Here is a 25,784-nt window from a genome sequence, read left to right on the forward strand (position 1 = left end):
TGAACAAATCTAAATATATTTTATATTTGAGATTCTTCAAAAGTAGCCACCCTTTGCCTTGATGACAGCTTTGCACTGTCATCCTCTCAGCCAGCTTCATGAGGTGGTCACCTGGAATACATTCAATTAACAGGTGTGCCTTGTTAAAAGTTCATTTGTGGAAGCCCTATTTGGTAAAAGACCAAGTCCATATTATGGCAAGAACAGCTCAAATAAGCAAAGAGAAATTACAGTCCATCATTACTTTAAGACATGTTCAGTCAATCCGGAAAATGTCAAGAACTTTGATAGTTTCTTCCATTGCAGTCGCAAAAACCATCAAGCGCTATAGTGAAACTGGCTCTCATGAGAACCGCCACAGGAAAGGAAGACCCAGAGTTACCTCTGTTGCAGCCCAAATAAATGCTTCACAGAGTTCAAGTAAGACATCTCAACATTAACTGTTCAGAGGAGACTGCGTGAAATCAGGCCTTCATGGTTGAATTGCTGAAAAGAAACCACTACTAAAGGACACTAATAAGAAGAAAAAACTTGCTTGGGCCAAGAAACATGAGCAATGGACATTAGAACGGTGGAAATCTGTCCTTTGGTCTGATGAGTCCAAATTTGAGATTTGTGGGTCCAACTGCAGTGTCTTTGTGAGATGCAGAGTAGGTGAACGGATGATTTCCACATGTGTGGTTCCCACCGTGAAGCTTGGAGCTGGTGGTGTGATGGTGTGGGGGCGCTTTGCTGGTGATACTGTCAATGATTTATTTAGAATTCAAGGCACACTTAACCGGCATGACTACCACAGCATTCCGAGGCGATACGCCATCCCATCTGGGTTGCGCTTAGTGGGACTATAATTTGTTTTTCAACAGGACAATGACCCAACACACCTCCAGGCTGTGTAAGGGTTATTTGACCAAGAAGGAGAGTGATTGAGTGATGCATCAGATGACGTGGCCTCCACAATCACCTGACCTCAACACCATTTGAGATGGTTTGTGATGCGTTGGACCGCAAAGTGAAAGAAAAACACCCCATATATTCCGCATATATTGTAACTGCTTCAAGACGGTTGGAAAAGCATTCCAGGTGAAGCTGGTTGAGAGAATTGTCCCAGAGTTGACCGGGTTAGAGGAGGGTTTGGCTGGGGTAGGCCGTCATTGTAAAATAAGAATTTGTTCTTAAATCAACTTGCTTAGTTAAATAAAGGTTAAATAAAATAAAAGAATGCCAAGGGTGTGCAAAGATGTCATCAAGGCAAAGGGTGGCTACTTTGAAGAATCTAAAATATATGTTGATTTGTTTAACACTTTTTTGGTTACTACATGATTCCATATGTGTTATTTCATAGTTTTGATATCTTTACTACTAATCTACAACGTAGGAAATAGTAAAAATAAAGAAACATTTGTATGAGTAGATGTGTAACTTTGACTGGTACTGTTGTTTGGGGGGGACATGCAAGCCCAACAGGCTGTTTCTCCAGAGAGAAATAAAATAATTCACAAGAAAAATCAAGTCAAGAACTATGTACTATTGTTTGTATATTTCTGTTTTTTTGTATTTGTTGTGTTCATAATAAAATAAAATAAAAAATGTAATAATTAAAAAACTATGGAACGCTGGGCCGAAGGGAGTAGTAGTTTTCATTGAGCAAATATTCAACATAGTCCAGCATGGAAATATGGTAATTAACTACAATGACCATAATCCATTGCACCTGTTCTTTTCCAGCATGGATACACTTTTATGCACTCTACGTTAGGTTAGATAAACACAGACCACATACGCTGCCGCATGAGAGAGGAATGCAGAAAACACAATGACAAGAAAGAGGGATAGAGAGTTCATGAAAGTATGCCTCATCTACTTTGAAGAACAGGTCAAAATGATTGTCAGACAGCTCTGAAGCATACTTGGGCAGGCTAGCCTAGCTTAATAGGGTGACTAAAGACGGTACAGTACAGGGAGAACATAGATAACGTTAGATGGCTGTCTGTGCTGTTTGATACTGCCTGAGCAGAGATGAGATGCTGACTTTAAGGAATAAAAAATTATAAAGTCATAAAACTAAGTAATATACACAACTGAAATATTTGATTATTTATTGAAATGTCCTATTTCTATGTGTAGACCTGACAGAAACAACTGAATTGGTAATTGAATGTTCAGTATGTTTGGCTTTGGCATTTCCATTAAAAAGCCCTAATAATTTGAATGTCATTATTTCATAATGCATTTAATATCTTTAAAAAACTAAATATCGAAACCAAAATCCGTGATAATTTTTTATAGTCGAACCGAAACAACCTCAAAAAGCACTAATCGCTCAGCTCTACTAAATAGGACTACCATTTGTCCCTTTTGGGTAGGACACTATCTGAAACTCTGAATGGGGGGCTGATCTAATTGTTTTTGTATGAAAATCTATAATTAATAGTGATATGCCTAATGGGTATTGGTCAGGGGGTGTGGAGTGAGAAGAATCAAATCATAATTCCTCTAATGAAATGTGTCATTGATTCAAATTTGATTTGATTGAAATTGAACGGCTTTGTGAGAGCGACTTTGGCTCAATTAAAAACTGTTGAACTGCTCTGAAAATAGTGGTTATATGGGCAAGGGAACAACCCTCCTCTGAAACCTTTAGCAGCTCAGAGACAGTCAGGGAAATCAGATATAAAAACGTTTCATCCTCCACAGAGAGGAAGCGCTTTTAAGACGAGACATGTAGGGCCATCCATCACCCTTGTGTCTCTCCTGGGTCAGTCAGCCTCCCCTCTGCAACCACCTCCATCACAAAAGAGAGGAAACAATATATCCTCTTCCAAATCCAAAAAGAGCTGTGGATGGTCCGTTCTCCCGCCTGACACTGAAAACGTGATATCTTGTCAAACTGTCACCAAACCACAGAGAGATAATACGACTTCAATCACGTATACTACCGAGCCTCACATACCAAGCCCTGATCATATCCAGCACCACACTCATGTTCATGGTAGTCCAGAACTATAATAGACAATCTAATGTATGCTTGCATATCATGCTGATAGATGTTGTACATCCCTTTGGGATGGAATGTTAAAAACCTGACTTAAGCCAGAAGGTATGCTTTACTGTGGAGGCGGCACTGGCCACCCAGACCTCCTGCTACAGGGAAAGTGGAGACAGGAGATTCCGCTCTTCTCCTGCAGTCAGACTCTCTCACATTCCTCACATCCCATCAGCCCCTGTGGTCACCTAGAGAGACCCAGACCCAGGGGGAAATTAAGCTGTGTGTGTGGGTGGAGAGTGAACGGCCAGACACTGCAAGCCCCTAAGGGCTGAAACTGAGATCCATCCATGAAAATTTTACTCAGACATTCCCATGGTTCACGTAGAGTATTGAAGTCTGCCCCATGAAACAAGTAGTTTAGAATGTTGAGTATGAGTGCATGGTTTTTGTCAGTAAGTTTACTGAATTTGTAGAATGTGAGTATCTAAAGTATTCTTCAGATGTGTAACTGCATAACAAGTTAAGTATATAGTTCCCGGGCTATTCATTTCATGACGGTGTCACTTTATCAAAGGGCCTCACTGCAACTGACTGTACATTGCGTGTAGCTAAAGTGGTGTATGTATTGCCCCACTTACCACTCCCACTGAAGTAAATGTCAATGAACAGCCGTAAGTAAGCACCACTGTATAGCGACAGGGTCCAACTGTATAATGTATGACTGTGCTGAAAATAGTGTGTCATTACACCAAGTACTGTATAACTGCTACTATGTAACTGTACACCATAATGTATTACTCTAATTGTGTGTGTGTGTGTGTGTGTGTGTGTGTGTGTGTGTGTGTGTGTGTGTGTGTGTGTGTGTGTGTGTGTGTGTGTGCCCGTGTCTTTGCATTGGACTTACCAGCACACTTGGTCTTGGCCCTCAGGGGGGGTCCGGGGGCCCCAGTTCCTCCGTCCAGGGGCCGGGTGAGCAGCACGCTGATCTCGTACTCCGTGTCGGGGTCCAGGTGGCCAATTTTGTGTGTGGTCTTGTCCACGGGCTGGTTGTCGATGAGGCTGCCTGCCACCGTGCGGTACTCGACCTCCCGCTCCACGATGGGCCCGTCACCGTTGATGGAGTTGGCGTTGAGCTGGATCCACAGGTAGGTTGCACCCACGGCGGTGAGCTGGGGCGGAGCGATGGGCACCGGGGGCTCTGGGGGTCAAAGAGGAAGAGATTAGGTTTAGATGAGGAATCTTAAATGGTCATTTCAATTGGTAGATAAATACTGTTTATCTACCAAGGTTAAAGTAACTGTCCAGTGAAAATCTCACTTTTAAAAGTTTATATTCTGTTAACTCATACCCAAATGACGTTGTTGACTGATCCTATACTCGTATGTGGCCAAAGCATAAATAGGAGGATTTTTTTTTTTTCCAAAAACCCCACCTCGAACTTGTATCTCAAACAGACCGTTTCAAAAATGCTTGCTACTTCCTTATAGAAAAACTATTTCACTCATATTGGCATTAATTACAGGTAATATTTAATAGAAAATTGGTAAAAACATGCCAGTCATTTTAATACTTTATAATATATTAATTATTTTATCCCCAGAGACACTATGTATACTGTATTTACTCTCTAGGGGCTTTCATTCATATGGTTCCAGGAACTCATAATACATTGCAAAATGTGTTCTGTTTCTTGATGATTCACCTTGACTCTGCTATACAAGGGAGATGGCAAATAGCACCCTGCGCTAAACCTGCAGTGAGCGTAGCTAAACACACTAAAACTATGCAAATACCACCGGTTTACTCTGCAAAAAGAAAAGAATAGAGCGCAACATTCTCAATTACATCCAACTTGAGTCTGTAGAGAAATAGAAAACATGTTAGCATGATATCGGAAGCTTAAATCTTAAGTAAGAGCAATTAAGTGATTGTAGTGGCGGTGCCTCACACAAAGCCGGGAGTAACGGGCTGAAGCGGAGAGCACGGTGAAACGGAGAGAGATCAAAAGCGAGGTAATGAGTTAAACCAATTAATTTCCTGACCTTCGCCGATAGAACAGCCAACCTGAATCCCATTACTCATCACTCCCACCGGTCCTGCTCCATTTCTCCCGTGACCCATTTCAATAATCTCCCTCTCCTCTCCTCCACCCATCTCTCTTTTCTCTTTGTCTCCCCGAAGAGACCTCTGAGAAGGATTCATTTTGCCAAAGCCAGTCTATGGTGTTCAATCGTCAACGATAAGACAATGAGACAATTCCTGTCCATTGTGAGGGTGAATGTTTTTTCACCTTTTTTTTTGGTCTGTTGTTCTATGACTAAGGGTCAGGTTTTTTTTTCTTTGTCTGGTCTAGGGAGTGACAGGCTCGACTTCCATGGACGTGTGACGCTGTCCTAGTAACTACATGTCAGCATCAGCATGTTCGGTCTAAACACAGCCCAGTGTTGGCCTTTGAAGTTTGATATGGCCCCTCTCCTCTCCCTCTTTTCTTGCGTGATGAGTGTCTCACACGAATGGGACTGTCAATCCAATCCACACACACATACACAGCGAGTGACTTGCCCTGTAATTAGTCTTTGCCCTGATGATAGCCTGTCCGACAGGTCAGTCAGGTGTCCTGGTGACTGTATGACTAAGTCTGAAAACTCCGGTGCATTTATTAGCCCTAACGTAACTAAATAGATAAGACTTGGATATCAGTCTGAGTGACTCATGTCCCTGTGAGGATTTTATCTTAGAAAAGTCCAGTTCTCCAGGTTCTTTCCAATAACGCAGTTTTTTTTTTATAGAAGGTGCATGAGGACATTCCCTAAATATAGTATATTCAATTACAGATGTAGGATCTTAATTTGACCTATATTGTCACAGCAAAATAATCCTGCAGCAACAGGATTTGAACATTGAGTCCATATTGTTGCTTGATAGCTGGCCAAAGGTAGGCTACATGAAAAGTGCAATACTGTTAATTTAACCATGTGTGAGCGTGGGTTTTCAGTGAATTTATGTAAATCGCAAAGCTCATCTGCATTTCCTGTGGTGTAGGACAATTTCCGCTACAAGACCATGGTGCTTGCCTACGGAGCTGTGAGGGGAACGGCACCTCAGTACCTCCAGGCTCTGATCAGGCCCTACACCCAAACAAGGGCACTGCGTTCATCCACCTCTGGCCTGCTCGCCTCCCTACCACTGAGGAAGTACAGTTCCCGCTCAGCCCAGTCAAAACTGTTCAATGGTGGAACAAACTCCCTCACGAAGGACAGCGGAGTCAATCACCACCTTCCGGAGACACCTGAAACCCCACCTCTTTAAGGAATACCTAGGATAGGATAAAGTAATCCCTCTAAAAGATTTAGATGCACTACTGTTCCACTGAGGTCATAAGGTGAATGCATCTTTGTAAGTCGCTTTGGATAAGAGCGTCTGCAAATGTCAATGTAAATGTAATTCTCTTCTATTCCTACATCTGTATTTAACAGTCATCTTATTCCCACACAATATTGAGCCATCAAGACTTGTAAAAAAACAGGACCTCAGAGTATTTCGTCGCCGCTGGAGGTGTGTGTAGTTCACACAGACACACGATGTCCAGGGCCGCAGATATCGATTGGAACCAGGGAGAACCCCAATTACCGGTGAAGTAATGGCTCATCTGTCTTCCTGGCTGGGGCAGGTGCAAGCCTGGCCTCATAACGTGTCACCTTTCTATGAGATGGAAAGGACAGAATGTCTGTCTCTGTCTGCCCAGGGGCCGTATGTCTCACAGTAGCAGCGCTGATCTAGGACCATTTGTGACTTTTAGATTACAATGAATGAGATGGACAGGTAGGACCTGATCCTAGATCAGCACTCACTTTTTGAATTACAGCTCTAGACCGCTGTCTGTAATGTGTCCACTGGGGGGTGAAGCCTGACTCAATTGTGATTTACACTCATCAGGATATTGTACATCCTGGAGTCCATGAAAGTCTCACACACACACACACACACACACACACACACACACACACACACACACACACACACACACACACACACACCCACGGGTCGCTCGTCTTTTCAGTTCGCTGCAGATAGCGACTGGAACGAGCTGCAACAAACACTCAAACTGAACAGTTTTATCTCAATCTCTTCAAAGACTCAATCACGGACACTCTTACTGACAGTTGTGGCTGCTTCGCATGATGTATTGTTGTCTCCTTCTTGCCCTTTGTGCTGTTGTCTATGCCAAATCATGTTTGTCCCATGTTGTGTTGCTACCATGTTGTTATCATGTTGTGTTGTCATGTGTTGCTGCCTACCTTTTGCCTTTTTGGTAGGCCGTCATTGTAAATAAGAATTTGTTCTCAACTGGCTTGCCTAGTTAAATAAATAAATACAAATGTTAAAATCACACACACACACGTCATGGCTGCCCACCTGTTGACCTTCCCTGCATATCACACCTCTTCCTCTGTCCTGTTCACACCATTCTATACACATCAGACCTGGGTTTACACTGAGTGTTAATGTCAGCTGGGTTTGCACGTTTAGTACTATTCTATTGGTCGCATTGCACCTGACAAGCTTATACTCAATTCTATTAATTCCATTTCTATGATAGAGATAGTCTTTCTTTGGCAATGGTAGAGCCAGCCGTCGTGCTCATAGTCGAGCCAGCCGTCGTGCTCATAGTCGAGCCAGCCGTCGTGCTCATAGTCGAGCCAGCCGTCGTGCTCATAGTCGAGCCAGCCGTCGTGCTCATAGTCGAGCCAGCCGTCGTGCTCATAGTCGAGCCAGCCGTCGTGCTCATAGTCGAGCCAGCCGTCGTGCTCATAGTCGAGCCAGCCGTCGTGCTCATAGTCGAGCCAGCCGTCCTGCTCATAGTCGAGCTAGCCAGCCGTCGTGCTCATAGTCGTCGTGCTCAGCCCAGCCGTCGTGATCATAGTCGAGCCAGCCGTCGTGATCATAGTCGAGCCAGCCGTCGTGATCATAGTCGAGCCAGCCGTCCTGATCATAGTCGAGCCAGCCGTCCTGATCAGTCGAGCCAGCCGTCGTGCTCATAGTCGAGCCAGCCGTCCTGATCATAGTCGAGCCAGCCGTCCTGATCATAGTCGAGCCAGCCGTCCTGATCATAGTCGAGCCAGCCGTCCTGATCATAGTCGAGCCAGCCGTCGTGCTCATAGTCGAGCCAGCCGTCGTGCTCATAGTCGAGCCAGCCGTCGTGCTCATAGTCGAGCCAGCCGTCGTGCTCATAGTCGAGCCAGCCGTCGTGCTCATAGTCGAGCCAGCCGTCGTGCTCATAGTCGAGCCAGCCGTCGTGCTCATAGTCGAGCCAGCCGTCGTGCTCATAGTCGAGCCAGCCGTCGTGCTCATAGTCGAGCCAGCCGTCGTGCTCATAGTCGAGCCAGCCGTCGTGCTCATAGTCGAGCCAGCCGTCGTGCTCATAGTCGAGCCAGCCGTCGTGCTCATAGTCGAGCCAGCCGTCGTGCTCATAGTCGAGCCAGCCGTCCTGATCATAGTCGAGCCAGCCGTCCTGATCATAGTCGAGCCAGCCGTCCTGATCCCTGGGTTACTGACTGATCTATTCTCAGACAGCAAACAGGTGTAGACACTCACACACCCAATTAGTAAACGTTTATTGTCTCCAGAAGCAGCGAGAGAGAGACAAAGGAAAAAGTGAGAGAGCGAAAGAGAGAATGAGAGACAGTGAGAAATAGAGGGCGAGAGAGAGAGCGATGCTGCCTCAGATTTACTTTGAGATGGTGACAGTTCAATCTGGCTGTGGGGCAGATTTAGACAGCATGGCTTGTAAGGTGTTCTAGCGGGTGCTCGGGTGGCGAGACGAGTCAACATCTCCGGTCAGTCGATACCACATTTGTCATTTTGTTTGGGTTGGGGGGGTGAAAGAAAAAGAAATAAGGCATCAGCTCCTTCAGCATCGGGAGGGCCCGGCAATCGATCCGCCACGGCCACTGACGCGTAGCAGAATGGGAAAACAAAAGGTTGGAGCCACATCGCACTGATGGGTACCTTGTAATACCCTGTGATGTGTCAGGCCTCACTCCCTGTCCACTCTTTGTGGGTATCGACCATCAGTAATAACTAAACAGCATCAAAGTGCTGGGGCTGGAGTGGGTGACATTACAGGCGTCAACAATCTGTATGGTAAAGAGTGCTTGTTTTCTTTCAAACACCGAGCACTTGATAAGAGTCTGCCGAAAGGTTGGTTTGCATTTTTGGGACTATCCTGCTGGTTCCAGGAAAATGTAATCAATTCCACCTGGAGTATAAACAAAACAAAAAGGATGAGTCCAAAGAGCCCTCCTTCATATGTACAGTTGAACTACAAGTCCCACTTTACAGTTGAACTACAAGTCCCACTTTTACAACAACCCAGAGATCATAGAAGAGTGCCCTTGTTCAAAGAGTCAGCTTGCAGCAACCAGCGACCATGTGGCTCGGAGACTATAAGCTAAATGCTGCTGTGCCTCTAGCTAGCACCTGCTGCCAGCCACACACCCCCCCCAGTGGCCACAAGGCCCTACCCTAAACAGGGTATATATATATATATATATATATATATATATAGAGTGTTACTGGCAGCTCGGTCGCCGTGCAACCTAACCCCTTAGCCCGCATGGTTCCCCAGATGACTTTGAACTGGTCCCTGTCCAATGGGATGTGTATGCTCATGTAAACTCCCCTTCTGGGTCCCATTATGGTGAAGTGATTATGGTTCAATATTTGGAGAGGGGTTAGAAACAGGGTCAGAGAGATGTTGGATGTTCTGTGAGTTGTTGTTGCTAGTGTGCCAGTGCTAGCCATCCACAATTCAGAGGGAGTGAATGAGTAGGGAGGAGGACATGGTAAACTAAGCCTGTTGCTAGCCTAGTTAAGGACTTGAAGACACTATTACTGTGTGATTCACATGCAGTAGTTATAAAATAACCCCAGGCAGTGATGGTGCAACTGGATGGTGCAATTTGGAGGTCAGATCTGTTCAGAAAGACAGCTTTTGTTAATTCTAGGGGTGCAGTGAATGCCTAAGCTACTGATCCATACCGAAGCCTAATATATTGACATATATTGATTGACCTTCATGTCTTAAAGTAATGATGGACTATCGTTTCACGTTGCTTATTTGAGCTGTTCTTGCTATAATATGGACTTGGTCTTTTACCAAATAGTGCTATCTTCTGTATACCACCCCTACATTGTCACAACACAAATGATTGGCTCAAATGCATTACGGAAAGAAATTCCACAAATTAACGAGTCACACCTGTTAATTGAAATGCACGCTGGCTGAGAGAATGCCAAGAGTGTGCAAAGCTGTCATCAAGGCAACGGGTGAGGAACTTTGAGGAATCTCAAATCAAATATATTTAGATTTGTTTAACACTTTTTTGGTTACTACATGATTCCATGTGTTATTTCATAGTTTATGTCTTCATTATTATTCTACTATGTAGAAAATAGTAAAAATAAAGAAAAACACTTGAATGAGTAGGTGTGTCCAAAGTTTTGACTGGTACTGTATGTAAATACAGTTTAAATTCCCCTGCATATATGTACATATATTATGCATGAGTTTCCTGTGTGTGATTAGGGTATGGTTAAGGAACTGTTCTGAGCTGGATGCAAAGCCAATCCCTCCCTTGTGATCTGGCCACACTCTGCCCAAGCGGTCCACCTGAAGAGGCTGCAGTCAACACCATGAACTACAACCAAAGTCTCAACACCATGAACTACAACCAAAGTCTCAACCCCATGAACTACAACCAAAGTCAGACACAAACGTGGCATTCACTGCAAACTAAACTAAAATAATCAATGTATCAACATCCAAAACCAAAGGTGCAGATCTAAACCAGTATCTAAAGGGTTTACATATACCTGTGCAGTAGGTATGATAACAGGTGGATAATATAGCCTGTCAGATCATATACTGGCTAACTGGCAGTAGGTATGATAACAGGTGGATAATATAGCCTGTTAGATCATATACTGGCTAACTGGCAGTAGGTATGATAACAGGTGGATAATATAGCCTGTTAGATCATATACTGGCTAACTGGCAGTAGGTATGATACCAGGTGGATCATATAGCCTGTCAGATCATATACTGGCTAACTGGCAGTAGGTATGATACCAGGTGGATAATATAGCCTGTTAGATCATATACTGGCTAACTGGCAGTAGGTATGATACCAGGTGGATCATATAGCCTGTCAGATCATATACTGGCTAACTGGCAGTAGGTATGATACCAGGTGGATAATATAGCCTGTTAGATCATATACTGGGTAACTGGCAGTAGGTATGATACCAGGTGGATCATATAGCCTGTCAGATCATATACTGGCTAACTGGCAGTAGGTATGATAACAGGTGGATAATATAGCCTGTCAGATCATATACTGGCTAACTGGCAGTAGGTATGATACCAGGTGGATCATATAGCCTGTCAGATCATATACTGGCTAACTGGCAGTAGGTATGATACCAGGTGGATCATATAGCCTGTCAGATCATATACTGGCTAACTGGCAGTAGGTATGATACCAGGTGGATAATATAGCCTGTTAGATCATATACTGGCTAACTGGCAGTAGGTATGATACCAGGTGGATCATATAGCCTGTCAGATCATATACTGGCTAACTGGCAATAGGTATGATACCAGGTGGATAATATAGCCTGTTAGATCATATACTGGCTAACTGGCAGTAGGTATGATACCAGGTGGATAATATAGCCTGTCAGATCATATACTGGCTAACTGGCAGTAGGTATGATACCAGGTGGATCATATAGCCTGTTAGATCATATACTGGCTAACTGGCAGTAGGTATGATACCAGGTGGATAATATAGCCTGTTAGATCATATACTGGCTAACTGGCAGTAGGTATGATACCAGGTGGATCATATAGCCTGTCAGATCATATACTGGCTAACTGGCAGTAGGTATGATACCAGGTGGATAATATAGCCTGTTAGATCATATACTGGCTAACTGGCAGTAGGTATGATAACAGGTGGATAATATAGCCTGTCAGATCATATACTGGCTAACTGGCAGTAGGTATGATACCAGGTGGATCATATAGCCTGTCAGATCATATACTGGCTAACTGGCAGTAGGTATGATACCAGGTGGATCATATAGCCTGTCAGATCATATACTGGCTAACTGGCAGTAGGTATGATACCAGGTGGATCATATAGCCTGTTAGATCATATACTGGCTCATTCATCCCCCTTCTCTCCCCTGTAACTACTCCCCAGGTCATTGCTGTAAATAAGAATGTGTTCTCAGTCAACATACCTGGTAAAATAAAATTAATACAATGGCCTCTAACTGGCAGTAGTGGTAGAGTAATGGTTCCCCCTGGGACCTGGAAGGCCCCAGTACAATGTTAATGATTTACAACCCCAGCCCTCCACAGTCCCAAGGTCAGCCTTGTTAACCCGCAGGCTCAGTCCTGTAAGCCCAGAGCAGGGTTGAAGACTGTTCCTGGGTCCTCGGCTAGATTAGGGCCCGTATTCAAGAAGCGTCTCAGAGTAGGAGGGCTGATCTAGGATCAGGCCCTCCTCTCCATACAATCTTATTCATTATGATCTAAAAAACTGATCCGAGATCAGCACTCTTACTCTGAGACTGCGTGAATACGGGCCCATGGCGGTAAGGTCACTAACTCCAACTCTGAGATAGAGCAGAGCTGGGTAGCGCTCCCCTGACACAGCCTCCACAAGTCTTCGCTAGACAAAACACCAGTAATTGGATGAAAAAAAACGGGTGGGGAAAGAGGACCCTGGAGCGAGTCGGCGATGGCAAATGCATAAAAATGTACAATTTCACTGATCTAATATTTCATTTAGGAGAGGGGGACAAACTGCTGGGTTGAAAAATGTCGACGACTCAATTTAAACTAATAAAGGGAATAAGAGGGAATTGGTTGTAGCTGTTCTAATACATCCCAATTAGGTAAGAAGGATGGGCGTCTTTGGTAATGGCGTTTAAATGATGATGCATAATTTGACATGGTGAAGGAGGCAGCCATCATGCATCGTTCCTCCACACAACCTAGTGGAGGGAGATTTACTATGGCACACTCCAACACGCCAGGCCTCATCTGCATTGACAGGTCTGATATATAACCATTTTACAGTAGTACACGTATTTGCACACATACACAGACAAGTACACACACACACACACACACAGCTGTGAGCTATACACTTCTCCTCTGAGACCGTCAGGGAGGCTGCAGCCGGAGTCTGCTGCCGTGGCAACGTGCTGATGGACAAACACAGAGGCTATTTGAGAGTGATTGACAGGTCTCCATCTAGCCAGTCAGGATTAGAGGAAATCATCACAGAAAGAGAGAAATTTCATATAACTCTTTGGCTATCATCTTAAATTGGGGTGAATTTTGAAGAAACATAACCAGTCTTTTGCGAGGTACAAACAGAACATGACTTACGTTTGACCGTCAGGTCGGCGTAACTGGACACGCCCACGCCCTTGTCTGAGTGGACGATGCAGCGGTAGCGGCCCGAGTCTCCCTTGGTGGTGTTCTCCACGTCGAACGTGGCGATGTAGCGGCGGGAGTTCACCGGCCTGGTCTCTCTCATCGGGGCCTGTCTCCCTCCGATACCCTGGTAGGAAAATATACAGCAAACACACCGCTACATCACTAGTGTTGTGACACCCCAAATCTAAACTGGTTCCCCTCTGTCACAAATATTGTGTCTCTCTGCAATGCCCTGGTTGGGAAATATACAGCGACACACGTGTAAATACACATTAGGAATGATGTGTCAAAAACATCACCTATCCAAAATGGTTCCCCTCATTTGACGGATGACAAAATGTGTCTTCTGCAGTGACTCGTCAAACTTTGTTTAGGAACTCAACACTGCCAGCATGGTGTCGACTAGAGTACAATAGATTGTACTGTAGATTGTAGTGATTTCAAATCTCCACACGGCATACTGTAAACACTAGTGCTGAGGCCGAGTGAAGAGCGCCTGCGGGCTACGGGGTCTAACACCACCACTGCCATTCTCCCTGTGCTAACCAGCAGGTTTCCATACAGCTGGTGTGTTTATGTATGGGAGAGGTGTATAAAACTGCCTGGCAGGCAACGCTAGTCTAGTCCTACTGGGAAAAGGGGAACGCATCGTTGCAGACGGTCAAAGAGGTCAAACTGAACTGTTAACGGTCAAAGAATTCAGATGGGAGAGGAACACCAACAAAACAGAGCACTGGGTCTTCATGTGAAGATGAGATATCCTCCTATTGTTTTCATGTGACGCATGAAACTGGAAGGGGGGGGGTCAAACACAGCTTAGGGCAATGCCACAAGTGGTGTGTGTGTGGTGTGTGTGTGTGTGTGTGTGTGTGTGTTCATGTTCGTCTCCTGGTCTGTTTGGAGAGAGAGGGACAGAGGATCCTGTCAGCGAGAGCTGATCTGTTTGTTCTTCTCTCTGCACACACACAGCCCCGGCTCCCCCACAGCTGTCACCACACACACACGGACAGCACCCACACACACACGCCAGATTGGGGCCATTTGTTTTCAGGAATATTTCTTCATTAATGTCACCCGGGGGATTTCACTTAATGCTAGTGTTTCATCTCCTTCGTTAACGAGGATTAAAAGGCATTCGGTAAGAGGAACGACTAACTCACACACAGTCAACCTCTGTACAACACACTGATATGCAGATGACAGGGATGTGTTTGACAAGGAGTCTGGTAACGGCAGTTCCATGTGACTGCAACATGGTGACACTTAGGATCTAAAAGGACCACAACTGGACTGTTTAACACTAGAACCTCCAAGACGGTCATTCTGACCGTTTTCATCTCAATATAAACCTTGAACCAACCTGTGCCTGACTTTTCCTAAATACTGTAAGTGTATTTTAGCAGTACTTTGAGATAATTAGCACAAGACAAACACGTTCTGAGCATTTCATCCTCAAAGTTCCATGACAGTCAAAAATTACCATATGCATATTTAACAGTAGACTAGACGGGCCTCAACGATTATCCATAACCACCAGTATTAATAAATCATTTTAAGCCTGGCCTCATTGGACACCCCTTCGTGTCATTTGGTTGTGTTTATGATTGTAAGATTAGAATACAAAATGTAAATATTGGAACAAAACATTTATTCGTTTATTTTACTGTAGGCTTATAGCCCTGTGTAAAAACTAAAAACCACTAAAAAACAGAATTTCAAGAGTAAAATACATTTTATTTGTGGAGTGCCTTTGTTACAAACTATGAAACAAAAACCATGTGTGTTGGAATGCAGTAAAAGCTTATTTTTATAAAGGCAAAACAAATCAAAATGATCCAAACCAACAAGTCAATGAAGAAAATATCAGTAGCCTAAACATCATTATAAACTGGGTGGTTCAAGCCCTGAATTCTGATTGGCTAAAAGCCATGGTATATCAGACCGTATACCATGGGTATGACAAAACATTACATTTTCCAGTTTTCCAGTATTTACGTTGGTAACCAGTTTACAATAGCAATAAGGATTGTGATATATGGCCAATATACCACGGCTAAGGGCTGTGTCCAAGCAGCGTTGCGTCGTGCCTAAGAACAGCCCTTAGCTGTGGTATATTGGCCATATACCACACCTCCTCAGGCCTTATTGCTTAAGTATAAGTGCCAAGCATGCTTGTGAATAGTGAAAATCATCTTAAAATACATAATGGCATTATGATGAATATAAGTGTCGATATGACACCAGTCAAAAATAGTCTATTGTCAGTTATTGGACACATTTGTGGCCTCGCTCGTGCTTACAATATGGTGTGCGTCTTCAAGCAGCAGTTGGATCCAATTTAGCAGTTATAGCTTGTCCTATTTGACACCTTCACTTGCTTTCAACACCATGCACAAATAAGTCGCTTGTAGCTGAAACTGGAGTTGTAGGTTTTGTTGCAAGTGCATCTGCCCCCCTGGCAGTTTCTCCTTGCCGGGAGCTGTGCACAATTTGGCTCGTGTGGAACCTTTGCTGCGGCCTTGGCACACATGTTTCTCACGTAGCCGGTGTGCCAGACTCATTATGACGTCTGTCCTGCTCATGGTGTTGTTCATACACGACTTGAACAACATGTGTATGTTGATAGCAGCCAAGTCAAGCATGTTGTAGAACACAGCAACAGGCCAGAGTTCCTCCTTTCACAGAGTACAGCCGTGCCGTCCACACCGACCTATGGAATAGAACAGGTTAGGATTATATTCCCATAGGAAAAACAAAGGTGTGATACAGAACAGCATTGCATAAGTTGATCTACGGCGATGCATAGTATGTAATGTTGACAGACCTTTGTCCGGTTGTAGTGCGTAATAGTCGCCGGTTGTCTCTTTGTTGTGTCTCTTTGATGCAGCACGGTGACATTTCTCCCCTTGCCAATGTAAGGTTCCAGAAGCCTCATCACTACATTATCCGAGCATCGCTCACCTGCTGCCCGATACGGATCCTTTCCCAGATATGGAAAGTCGATCAGCATGAACCAGAATAATAATCAGCGATGTCATGATCCATTTTTCCCGCTGTCATCTGAGTCGCTTTCACTCAGATCTCGTAGCAACGCAATGCAGCATGTGCGTCCATTCGTCTTGCTCTTGCCATTGTAAATTATGCACGCTCACACTACTCCAAGTAGGCCTAGAGTAGACTAATAAGACTGCTTGGATTCAGTGGACTGTTTAATCAGCTTCTTGATTTGCCACACACCCGTCAGGTGGATGGATTATCTTGACAAAGGATAAAATGCTCACTAACATGGATGTAAAATGTGTGCACAACATTTCTGGGATATTTTATTTCAGCTCATGAAACATGGGACCACTTTACATGTTGCATTCATATTTGAGTTCAGTGTAATTATGCATTGTTCACTTCCCCTCGCTCATAAACTCACCCATTCTCACCATCATACTATACTTAATTTATTTCATCTGTTATACGTGTGAAATTAATGTTGATATAGTTTAGGTTCAGTTTCGTGGCAATTATCAGGGTGACTATCAACTGGGAATGGCACCTAACTAATCGGGAGAAGGAGCGGAGCAGGCCCTACTGTCGGGAGGAGGGGTAATGGGGAAAACCATTGAAAAAACAGCTTTTTCCATGACAGACTGACCAGGTGAATCCAGGTGAAAGCTATTGATGTCACTGTAGATGAAGGGGAGGAGACAGGAGACAATGATTAAGCCTTGAGACATTTTTATTTAATTTAACTAGGCAAGTCAGTTAAGAACAATGACGGCCTACTCCGGCCAAACCTGGACGACGCTGGGCCAATTGGGACTCCCAATCACAGTCGGATGTGATACAGCCCGGGTTGCTTCTCAATATCAGGAAGGTGTTCCTAATGTTTGGTAGACTCAGTATATAGACTTTAGGAAAAGTCAAGGACAGGGGGACATTTCTTTAAAGTTGCAGCATTTTTTGTCAATATGCCTTCTAGTGTTAATTTACACAATCACAAAGAAATCAATTCATATTTTGTTTAGGAAGATCATAAAATACAAAATACAATTTATTTCAAAAGAACAGAATAGCCTGTTTTGAGTTTTATTTATCTGTGCTTAGTAGCCAAGGCTATCTATGGCTGGGCCATGCAGTCACATCACAGGCCCTGCCCTACCACAGTCAACACACTTATTTTACAGTAAGAATATAACAGAAGAAAATAAAGGATATTTTCCCCAAATGGCTATTGCTGATTGTCACCAGTAGCCAGTAGGAAAGTGCACAGAGCCACGGTTATTCTAAGGAAAAGTTTAAAACAATAATTCATTAGAAACCTTGGAATCTGCTCTTTCTGGTAGGGTATAGCACATTGACGTCACCAGCTTTCACCTAAAATGATTTTACTTTTGGTAACGTTAGCTCAATTGGCTATTTATTTGTTATAAAAACAAAGTTGGATAGCGGAGTTAACATTTTTTCCAATTTAAAAGAAGATGTACATACGGAATTTCTTCTTGAGAAAGAGGGCGAGAGATGCAGCTCAGCAAACACAGAGACAGTTGTTGTATTTGCAGGAATAAGTTGGATTTTGTGTGTGTGTTTACACCACAATTATTTAGCATCTAACTACATAGATGGGTTGGCTGACGTGCGCACTTCCAAGGGGCAGAAGTCAGCCTGTTGTGATTCTGGATGGCCAGATTGCCAGCAAGAATGACACTGCCATGGGGAATCGGAAGTGGCTTGTTTCAGCATGTGTTGTTTTGAGGTGTTTTGACTGATTTAATGTCAATGCAAATAGGGCTAATATTTGCTTGCTAGCTAGCTAGCTAGCTAACCAACAAATAACGATGTATTTGAAAAAAATACATTGTTGTGCAAATTTATTTATTTTCAATAAACATTGGAGACGAAATATAGCTTACATGTTGTCAACAATCTAAGTCAACCGCATCGGTTTTGCCCCATGGTTGCACGCATGTTGATTTTGTTGCTAAAGCGACAGAGAGAACGCAGGTATTGGGGTTAGTGAAGGGTAAGACAGTTGAATGTTAAATCAGGTTTAAGATTGAGTGAATGGCTAATATCATTAAGGAACAGAAATTCTCCCAGATTTGACATTTAGCTCAATTCAGGTAAACATTATTTGCCTGTTGTTCATTGTGTGCGCGCGCGTGTATATTGCTTTTGTGTGCCATTGTCTGTTCAGAATATTTCATATTGCTACGGTACTGATATTATAGCGTCTCTGTAATAATATAGGAGATCCAGGAAAGCAGAAATTCAGACAGTAAGGGAGAGATGGGAGCAAGAGAGGAGCAGACAGGACAGTGAGAGAACACAGGAGAACAGAGAGAGGGGAGGCCCACACAAGAAAAACATGGCATATTCCTGCTAAACATGACCTCTTTAAAAAAAGGAAAGATGCCACTTCTGACATGTCCTGTGTGTATAAACTGTTAGACCCTCATATGTTCCTATCACTGAAGGCAATCAAATCATACAGGCGTCACTGACCCTCCCAGTTAGCAGCTGTGAGAGATCTTTCAACTCGTGCATTAAGATGTCTACACACCTGGCTTAGGAGCCCAATGACCCAAGATAGAATGCATCATGGCAATTGACAAAGATATACATACTAACACTCTAGGGAAAGAGAAGTCGGACAGGTTTGCACCTACAGTTTTATTTTGTTTAATTTCTAATCGTTATGGATGGACTAACATCCTAGTACTGTGTAATATAACTTGCAAACACTGTGAACATTTAGTTAGAGAAAGGATTGTATGCTGGTCTGTACATGTGTGTAACATTGTGAAGTGTTGTTACTACAGGGGTGTTGGAGCGGGTGTATTTGTTTTGGTGTAATTAATTAGGTAGACAGATGGTCCTGTAGCTAATTGACCTTGGAATCTGTGATTTATTACCACAAATATTATGAAATCATGATTTTCAAGCGTGTTTGATGTCAGCGTTAGTGCATATTTTCTGCAAAAGTTGTCCCCCCCCACTCTAGAGTTATAATACAAGCAGACTACTGCGAGTTTACGCAGTTCCAACATAATCCAAAAGGATGGTAGCCTAAAATCACAATCCTGCTTTATTGCACCTAACTACAACATTATTTCATGTAAAACATTAATTTGTGGTTTAGGCTGCCACCATTAGGATTATTTTGGATCTGCACAGTGCGTGCAGTATAACTAGCTCACATTAGTTAGCAGTAATGTGACCGACATCAACATGACGATGTTTTTTATATATTGCCAAACAATATTGGACATAGTTTATGAAAACATTGCAACAAAATTATTAACATTGCAACAAAATCTAATATTATCATTATGTGTGTGAAATTAGTTTCAATATAGTTTAGGTGTAGTTTGTAAGGGCCAGCTGGGCAGGCAACTGTTGTCTAATAGTCAGAAAATACACATTTTAATATTAACACTCTATGCACTTCTGGACCAATCAATACATTCTCTGATTGATTAAGATTTGCATTTGAAATCCTGAGGTTTCTTATGACCTATTTTAACATAATAAATTCATTCATTTAGCAATGTATTACTTATTATGGACTATGTACACAATTGAAATATCAACTGTCAGAATGTACATCATGGCCATTCTAGTAGTTCTGGAATTCCAGCGTTCCGAGTGTTAAGGTCAAAATGGACTCACCTGTAACCAGAGGTTATGGCTGTCTTGCGGTCGACCGTTAACGGTGCACTGGAACGTGGCAGTCTGCCTGGCGTTGACCTCCACACCTTTGATATGGAGAAAGTGGGGGGTGCTCACTAAAAGAGAGGAAGAGAGAGAGAGAGAGATGCATACAATAACCAAAACCATATTAAGCATGCTAAATACAGTACTTGCATGTATTGTAGTCTCATCCACTTTCAGTTGAATTTCCTTTGAGTCTAACGGTTTCATTCTTATTGAGATTAATGGGAAATTGTGGTGGTTGTTTTTCTCCCGATTTCCCCATTTCTCCATTTTTCCAGTAACCTGAGCACGTATACGGAATCTGCCTCAACTCATACTAATACAGCCAATTATCTTTCAATCCTACCAAAAACAAATCACATTTATTCTCCATTGGCGTTGGCCTAACCTTGGTCTGATCTCTTGAGCCACTCGGGGGAGAAATCTGCCGAGATTCAATCACAAAATGGATCCTTACACTTTTTCTTTTTACCTTCTTCCCAGGAGGAGTGGCGGGGACAGCGTTTTCAATTAGGATATTACAGAGGTGAAAGGTCAGGAGGCAAGCTGTGGTGAAAATATTTTAGCCGGGGAAAGTAAACCTTTCGACTCTCTAGAGTTCAAGGATATTGGAAGAAAGTTTTCACCAACGCAGCAATAACAGTGATAAAGCAAAAAGGGGAGGAGGGGAGGAAAAGGGTTTAGGGGTCAGGTTGCAAATCAAAACAGAGCCATAAACTATTTTTTCTGGCCCCTGTTCAGTGTTCAGAGCTCCCTGCATTTTGACCACTATCAAAAACACACTTCTATGTAAACTTGTTGATATGGTGTGTGCATAGGGTGGGTTGTCTCCTTACTCCTTAATAGTTTGCCGGTTGAACTAACAACAAATCTGACTTGGCTGGGGAATCTGGGTCAATCTAAATACATAATGGTAGGTGGGATCACTACCTCACTAACGCACGGATGAAAGTCCATGCTAATGAAATTATGGAAATTCGTTTTTAATTAGTTCCCCCTTGTCTCTGTGTTCGAGGCACGCGGGCCGTGGTGGGCGACGACCTTGATTCTGATATCTGAGACGAGGTACACTAGAGTGCGCACCGTGTAACTCTGCGGTAGGCAATTAAAACAACTCTTGTGAAGGAACGCGGTGGCCCTGATATCTCCCAGCTCAGCACTCCCCCAGTCTTTGGAGTTCCTGATATCTCCCAGCTCAGCACTCCCCCAGTCTTTGGAGTTCCTGATATCTCCCAGCTCAGCACTCCCCCAGTCTTTGGAGTTCCTGATATCTCCCAGCTCAGCACTCCCCCAGTCTTTGGAGTTCCTGATATCTCCCAGCTCAGCACTCCCCCAGTCTTTGGAGTTGAGGGCTAATGGTATTGCCTTGCTTCACCTGGAAAAGATATGTGGACCGAGGCCAAACTTTGAAGAGCCCAAGTCCCCCTCTTTGTTGACACTTAATCTGTCGAGAGCCGTTGGAAAGTCACACACACACGAGTCTAGGCTAGTGACGTTGTTAGTAAAACGACTAAACAGAAGTGAAATGTGACGAAGAAAAATGTGAGTGGTTCATGCGTGTTTATACCTTTAGTCAACATAATGTGTGTGCTCTGTACTACGCACTTGCAATCATCACACATTCTTTGTGGAGTGGTGTTCCTCCATGCCTGGCTACATGGCAAAGCGGATTTGTCCGTTCTATCCGAGGCAATTAGCCTAGCTTCCTCATGGAATTTCACAAATCTAGGGGAGGATTGTGGAACCGGAGTCTTTCCTGGAGAGGAGGGCAAAGACACAAGAAGCTCGCCGCTATCTAGTCCTTTTGCCTTTGATTCAAAGGACATATTTAATATGGAGGCTTGTGTAGTATATTCTAGCTTTGTTCGTGTCACAGGACCGTAAATATGTTGCCCAGGAATATACTGTATATTGAGTTCGCTATGTAGCACAGACATGGGTCGGTAGGTGACAGCAATAACATGTGAGAAGAGGGAGATGGGGAGGAGGGGGGGGGGTGAAGAGTGACAACCCAGTGGTAGTGGGTGACTTATGAGACACGCAAGGGATGGGTGCTACATAGCACATTCACTGTGTGTGTGTGGGGGGAGCGGGGAGACTTACTGCACTGATGGCCTTGCAGTGTGACATCCTTGATGGCTAGTAGACCTCTTTGTCCTGTGCTCACCGCCTCAAAGACAATCTGCAGAGGGGAGGAAAGGAGAGAAAGAGTGGTGGGTAAAGAGGTTGGCAGTTGGCACAAACATAAACAGAATGTGTCCCAATGCTCTGTGTCTGCGCCCCTCCTCTATTTCTATGGGAACAAGCACTGTTCATGACAAACTGTTCACACCACTCTTGTTGGTGGAGAGTACATTTAACAGGTTTAAAGCGTATTTCCTCCAATTCTACACATTGTCGTGGGATGCAGAGAAAATGTTGCAGTTTTAAAGCACATTTTCTTGCAATTCTACACATGTCGAATGTGTAATCATGTGATATTTTAGTGACTCAAACATTACAACAAAATCTATGGTCTTAAAAACCTAGCTAAAATGTTATAAATAGCTCTAAGGTATTTAATTTTACCTTTATTTAACCAGGCAAGTCATTCTTATTTTCAATGACGGCCTGGGAACAGTGGGTTAACTGCCTGTTCAGGAGCAGAACGACAAATTTGTACCTTGTCAGCTCGGGGGTTTGAACTCGCAACCTTCCGGTTACTAGTCCAACGCTCTAACCACTAGGCTACGCTGCCACCCCCGTAGATGGTATGCAATAACTGACATGACAAGAGGAAAACTACCCAATTTTGAAATTGTATGTGCACTTGTCTTGAACACTCACTGATTTAAAACCAGCAAAATGGTGTAAGCATCGGTTGGAGGGAGTTTTCACCATTGCTAATAAATCCATGTCAGGGAATGTGCAAGCGCATTTCAGGAGAAGAGTAGAGAATGGGAACGCAGGCATAGACAACGCTCCTGTGCTCCCATTCCTTGTACGTCTAGTTAGAGGAGGGAGAAGCTGGCAGCTGCTACAGTTTAAGGGGCCCGGGCCCACGCGTTCAGGCTTCAAACATAGGGCATGAGGCAGGGAGGCGGACGGGGGAAAAGGATTGGGTTACATGGACCCTTTCCATTTCAAACAATGGGGCCTGGGTCTATGATGACTGGGTTCATTTATATCCCTGAATCATCATGGCTTTCAGAGAGCTTTAGCTAAGAGGCATGTGATATGGGTTGGATTCCCAGCCCACTTCCCCCTCTTCCTCAGTGCTGTTACAGTCCGTGAGTGGAATTCAGCCGAGAAAACTGTTTTAGGGTACACACCTCGTAAAGATCGACCTAATCATTTAAATGTTTAAAACAATTATGTTTTCTTGTACAGAGTCTCATCCTCCATTTCCCAAGGGGAGGAGGGAGGGGAATGGTAGAGAGTGTCTGGACTCTGAAGTCATGGTTTCTATGACAGGGTGTCTGTATCATGTGTTCTTTTTTTTAACGGCTGCACCTGCGAGGGGCGCTCTGTTGCATTACCACAGTGACGAATAGAGCAGCCCGAATCATGTTCTCACACTTCTGACCTCGCGATCCACAGAGGAGTGGCCCCACGGAGACCACATTCCATGGCCCTTATCGCTCAGGAAACAACTGGTTAAAGACGCAGGGGCTGCCTTCCTGTTCATGCAGAGGTTTTGGCAACACGCACGACCCACTTGGTTTACATCCGAGCTTTTCTATAGGCCAGAAAACGGGCCAATGGGACCCCGCTTTCTGGAGATCCTCCCTCATTCCCAGTTCCCAGTTATTTCATTCCATAAAGTTGTTCCCTTATGCACTAGTCCCCTTGTCCTTGTTCACTCACCTTCGTGGATTTGGGACACCTGGGCAGCTGTAAACAATGCTGAGCCACCATATTGTTTTAAACTATCCAGTACCAAAAATTCTGATCAGTGATGGGAGCAAGGGAAGGGAACAACGATCTGGTATGAAACACACGCCCTCTGTAATGGTTGTGAGTGAACCCTGAATATCTCATTTGACTCGGTAACTGATGACAGAAACGGTCCGTTGGCGGTCGAGGGCAAGAGGACAGATACGATCAAGGACGAAATGTGCAGCGTTCAAAGTTTCTGAACAACAAAAGCAAACACTTAAGATAATAGAACTATGTGGGGCCCAGATATCAGGTTTGTAGACGCAAAAATAGCAAACCAAAACAAATGTCCGGGGAGACTACAATATCCACATGTCCGGGGAGACTACAATACCCAAGGACACAAATCAACTCTGAGGAGATAGCAACACTGCGCTACGCATTACCTCCTACAAGAAAACACTGCTAAAATTCTAGCCACGATTCTGTTAAAACTCCTGGCACCCTTTTCCCTATATAGGACCTTGTTCAAAAGTAGTGCACTATATAGGGAATAGGGTGCCATTTGGGTCACAGCCCTATGCCTCAGATGTGCGCATGCGTACCTCATACCAAGCTGACATATGGAGCCCAGAATTATTTGTATTTATTTTTTTATTTAAACTTTATGTAATTAGGCAAGTCAGTTGAGAACAAATGATTATTTACAATGACGGCCTAGGAACAGTGGGTTAACTGCCTTGTTCAGGGGCAGAACGACAGATTTTTACCTTGTCAGCTTAGAGATTTGATCATGCAACCTTTCAGTTACTAGTCCAACGCTCTAACCACTAGGCTACCTGCCACCCCAATTATTAATGGATCTACTGTCTATTCTCGTGGCTCCCCTCATCATGCCTACCACATCAGCTGCTGTAGGATGTATTGTTGTGGGACCATACCTACTACAATGGAACCTATTTAAATATGGCCTTTGTTTGTTACAAGGGAATGCCAACCGCACCAGTCCCAATGCCCAATGAACAAATAGAAAGTGAGTCATTAGCCATGAAATAACATTGTTGAGCTGAGGCCAAACGAGATGCCGTAAATAAAACCATTCAGATGGGTTTTAATAGATTTGTGTCCCTTTCCTCCCCTCTCTCTTGCTTTTGAGCGACGGCAGAAGCCTTGGCCGCTAATTACGCCTTTAACGAGGGCCTAATTTGCAAAAAGGAAATAAAAACGCGAACGCCAGCGTGCATAATGTCACAACGTGCCGCCTGGGGTGATTAAAACCAAGGTTGTTAATGTTTGTCGCCGTGGTGATGCTAAGCAACCTGCTCGACCCCGGCGGACCCCCCCAACCCCCCCCAACCCCCCCCTCCTCCATGTGTTTTTAGGTTTATCTTCTTTAGCTGCACCTGGTGAATGAGCTCAATTAGCCATGATAACGTTTTCATGTGGCTTGTGGGGGCTAGAGAAGTAGGTTTGCTTTTAATGCATAAGCGAATGTGAGTAGTGCTCCTCCGACGTGTGTGTGTGTGTGTATTGCTGTACTTCATGGCGTCCTTAGTGCAACTTCAGGTTCACCACATCTTTTATAAAAAGTCTTGTCAGTAAGTTGTTGAAACTTCCTTAGAACAAAAGGCTGACCTCTCATGCATACATAATAGCAGACGGGGAAGAAATGACCCTTCCTCCCTCTCACACTGTTCATTAAATACTGATGCG

At 43.9% G+C, this 25,784-nt stretch overlaps 1 protein-coding gene across 1 annotated transcript in view; it reads right to left on the minus strand.

The window, feature by feature from the left end:
* Positions 1–25,784, minus strand: part of LOC115131044 (receptor-type tyrosine-protein phosphatase mu) — a 319,957-nt gene that overhangs the window by 191,659 nt on the left and 102,514 nt on the right. The window contains 4 exon segments of the mRNA XM_065019405.1: positions 3,891–4,184; positions 13,455–13,629; positions 20,169–20,284; positions 22,317–22,395. Of these exon segments, the coding sequence (XP_064875477.1) occupies positions 3,891–4,184; positions 13,455–13,629; positions 20,169–20,284; positions 22,317–22,395 (664 nt within the window).

This window comes from Oncorhynchus nerka, linkage group LG6, assembly GCF_034236695.1.
Source record: "Oncorhynchus nerka isolate Pitt River linkage group LG6, Oner_Uvic_2.0, whole genome shotgun sequence".
NCBI classification, from domain to species: Eukaryota; Metazoa; Chordata; class Actinopteri; order Salmoniformes; family Salmonidae; genus Oncorhynchus; species Oncorhynchus nerka.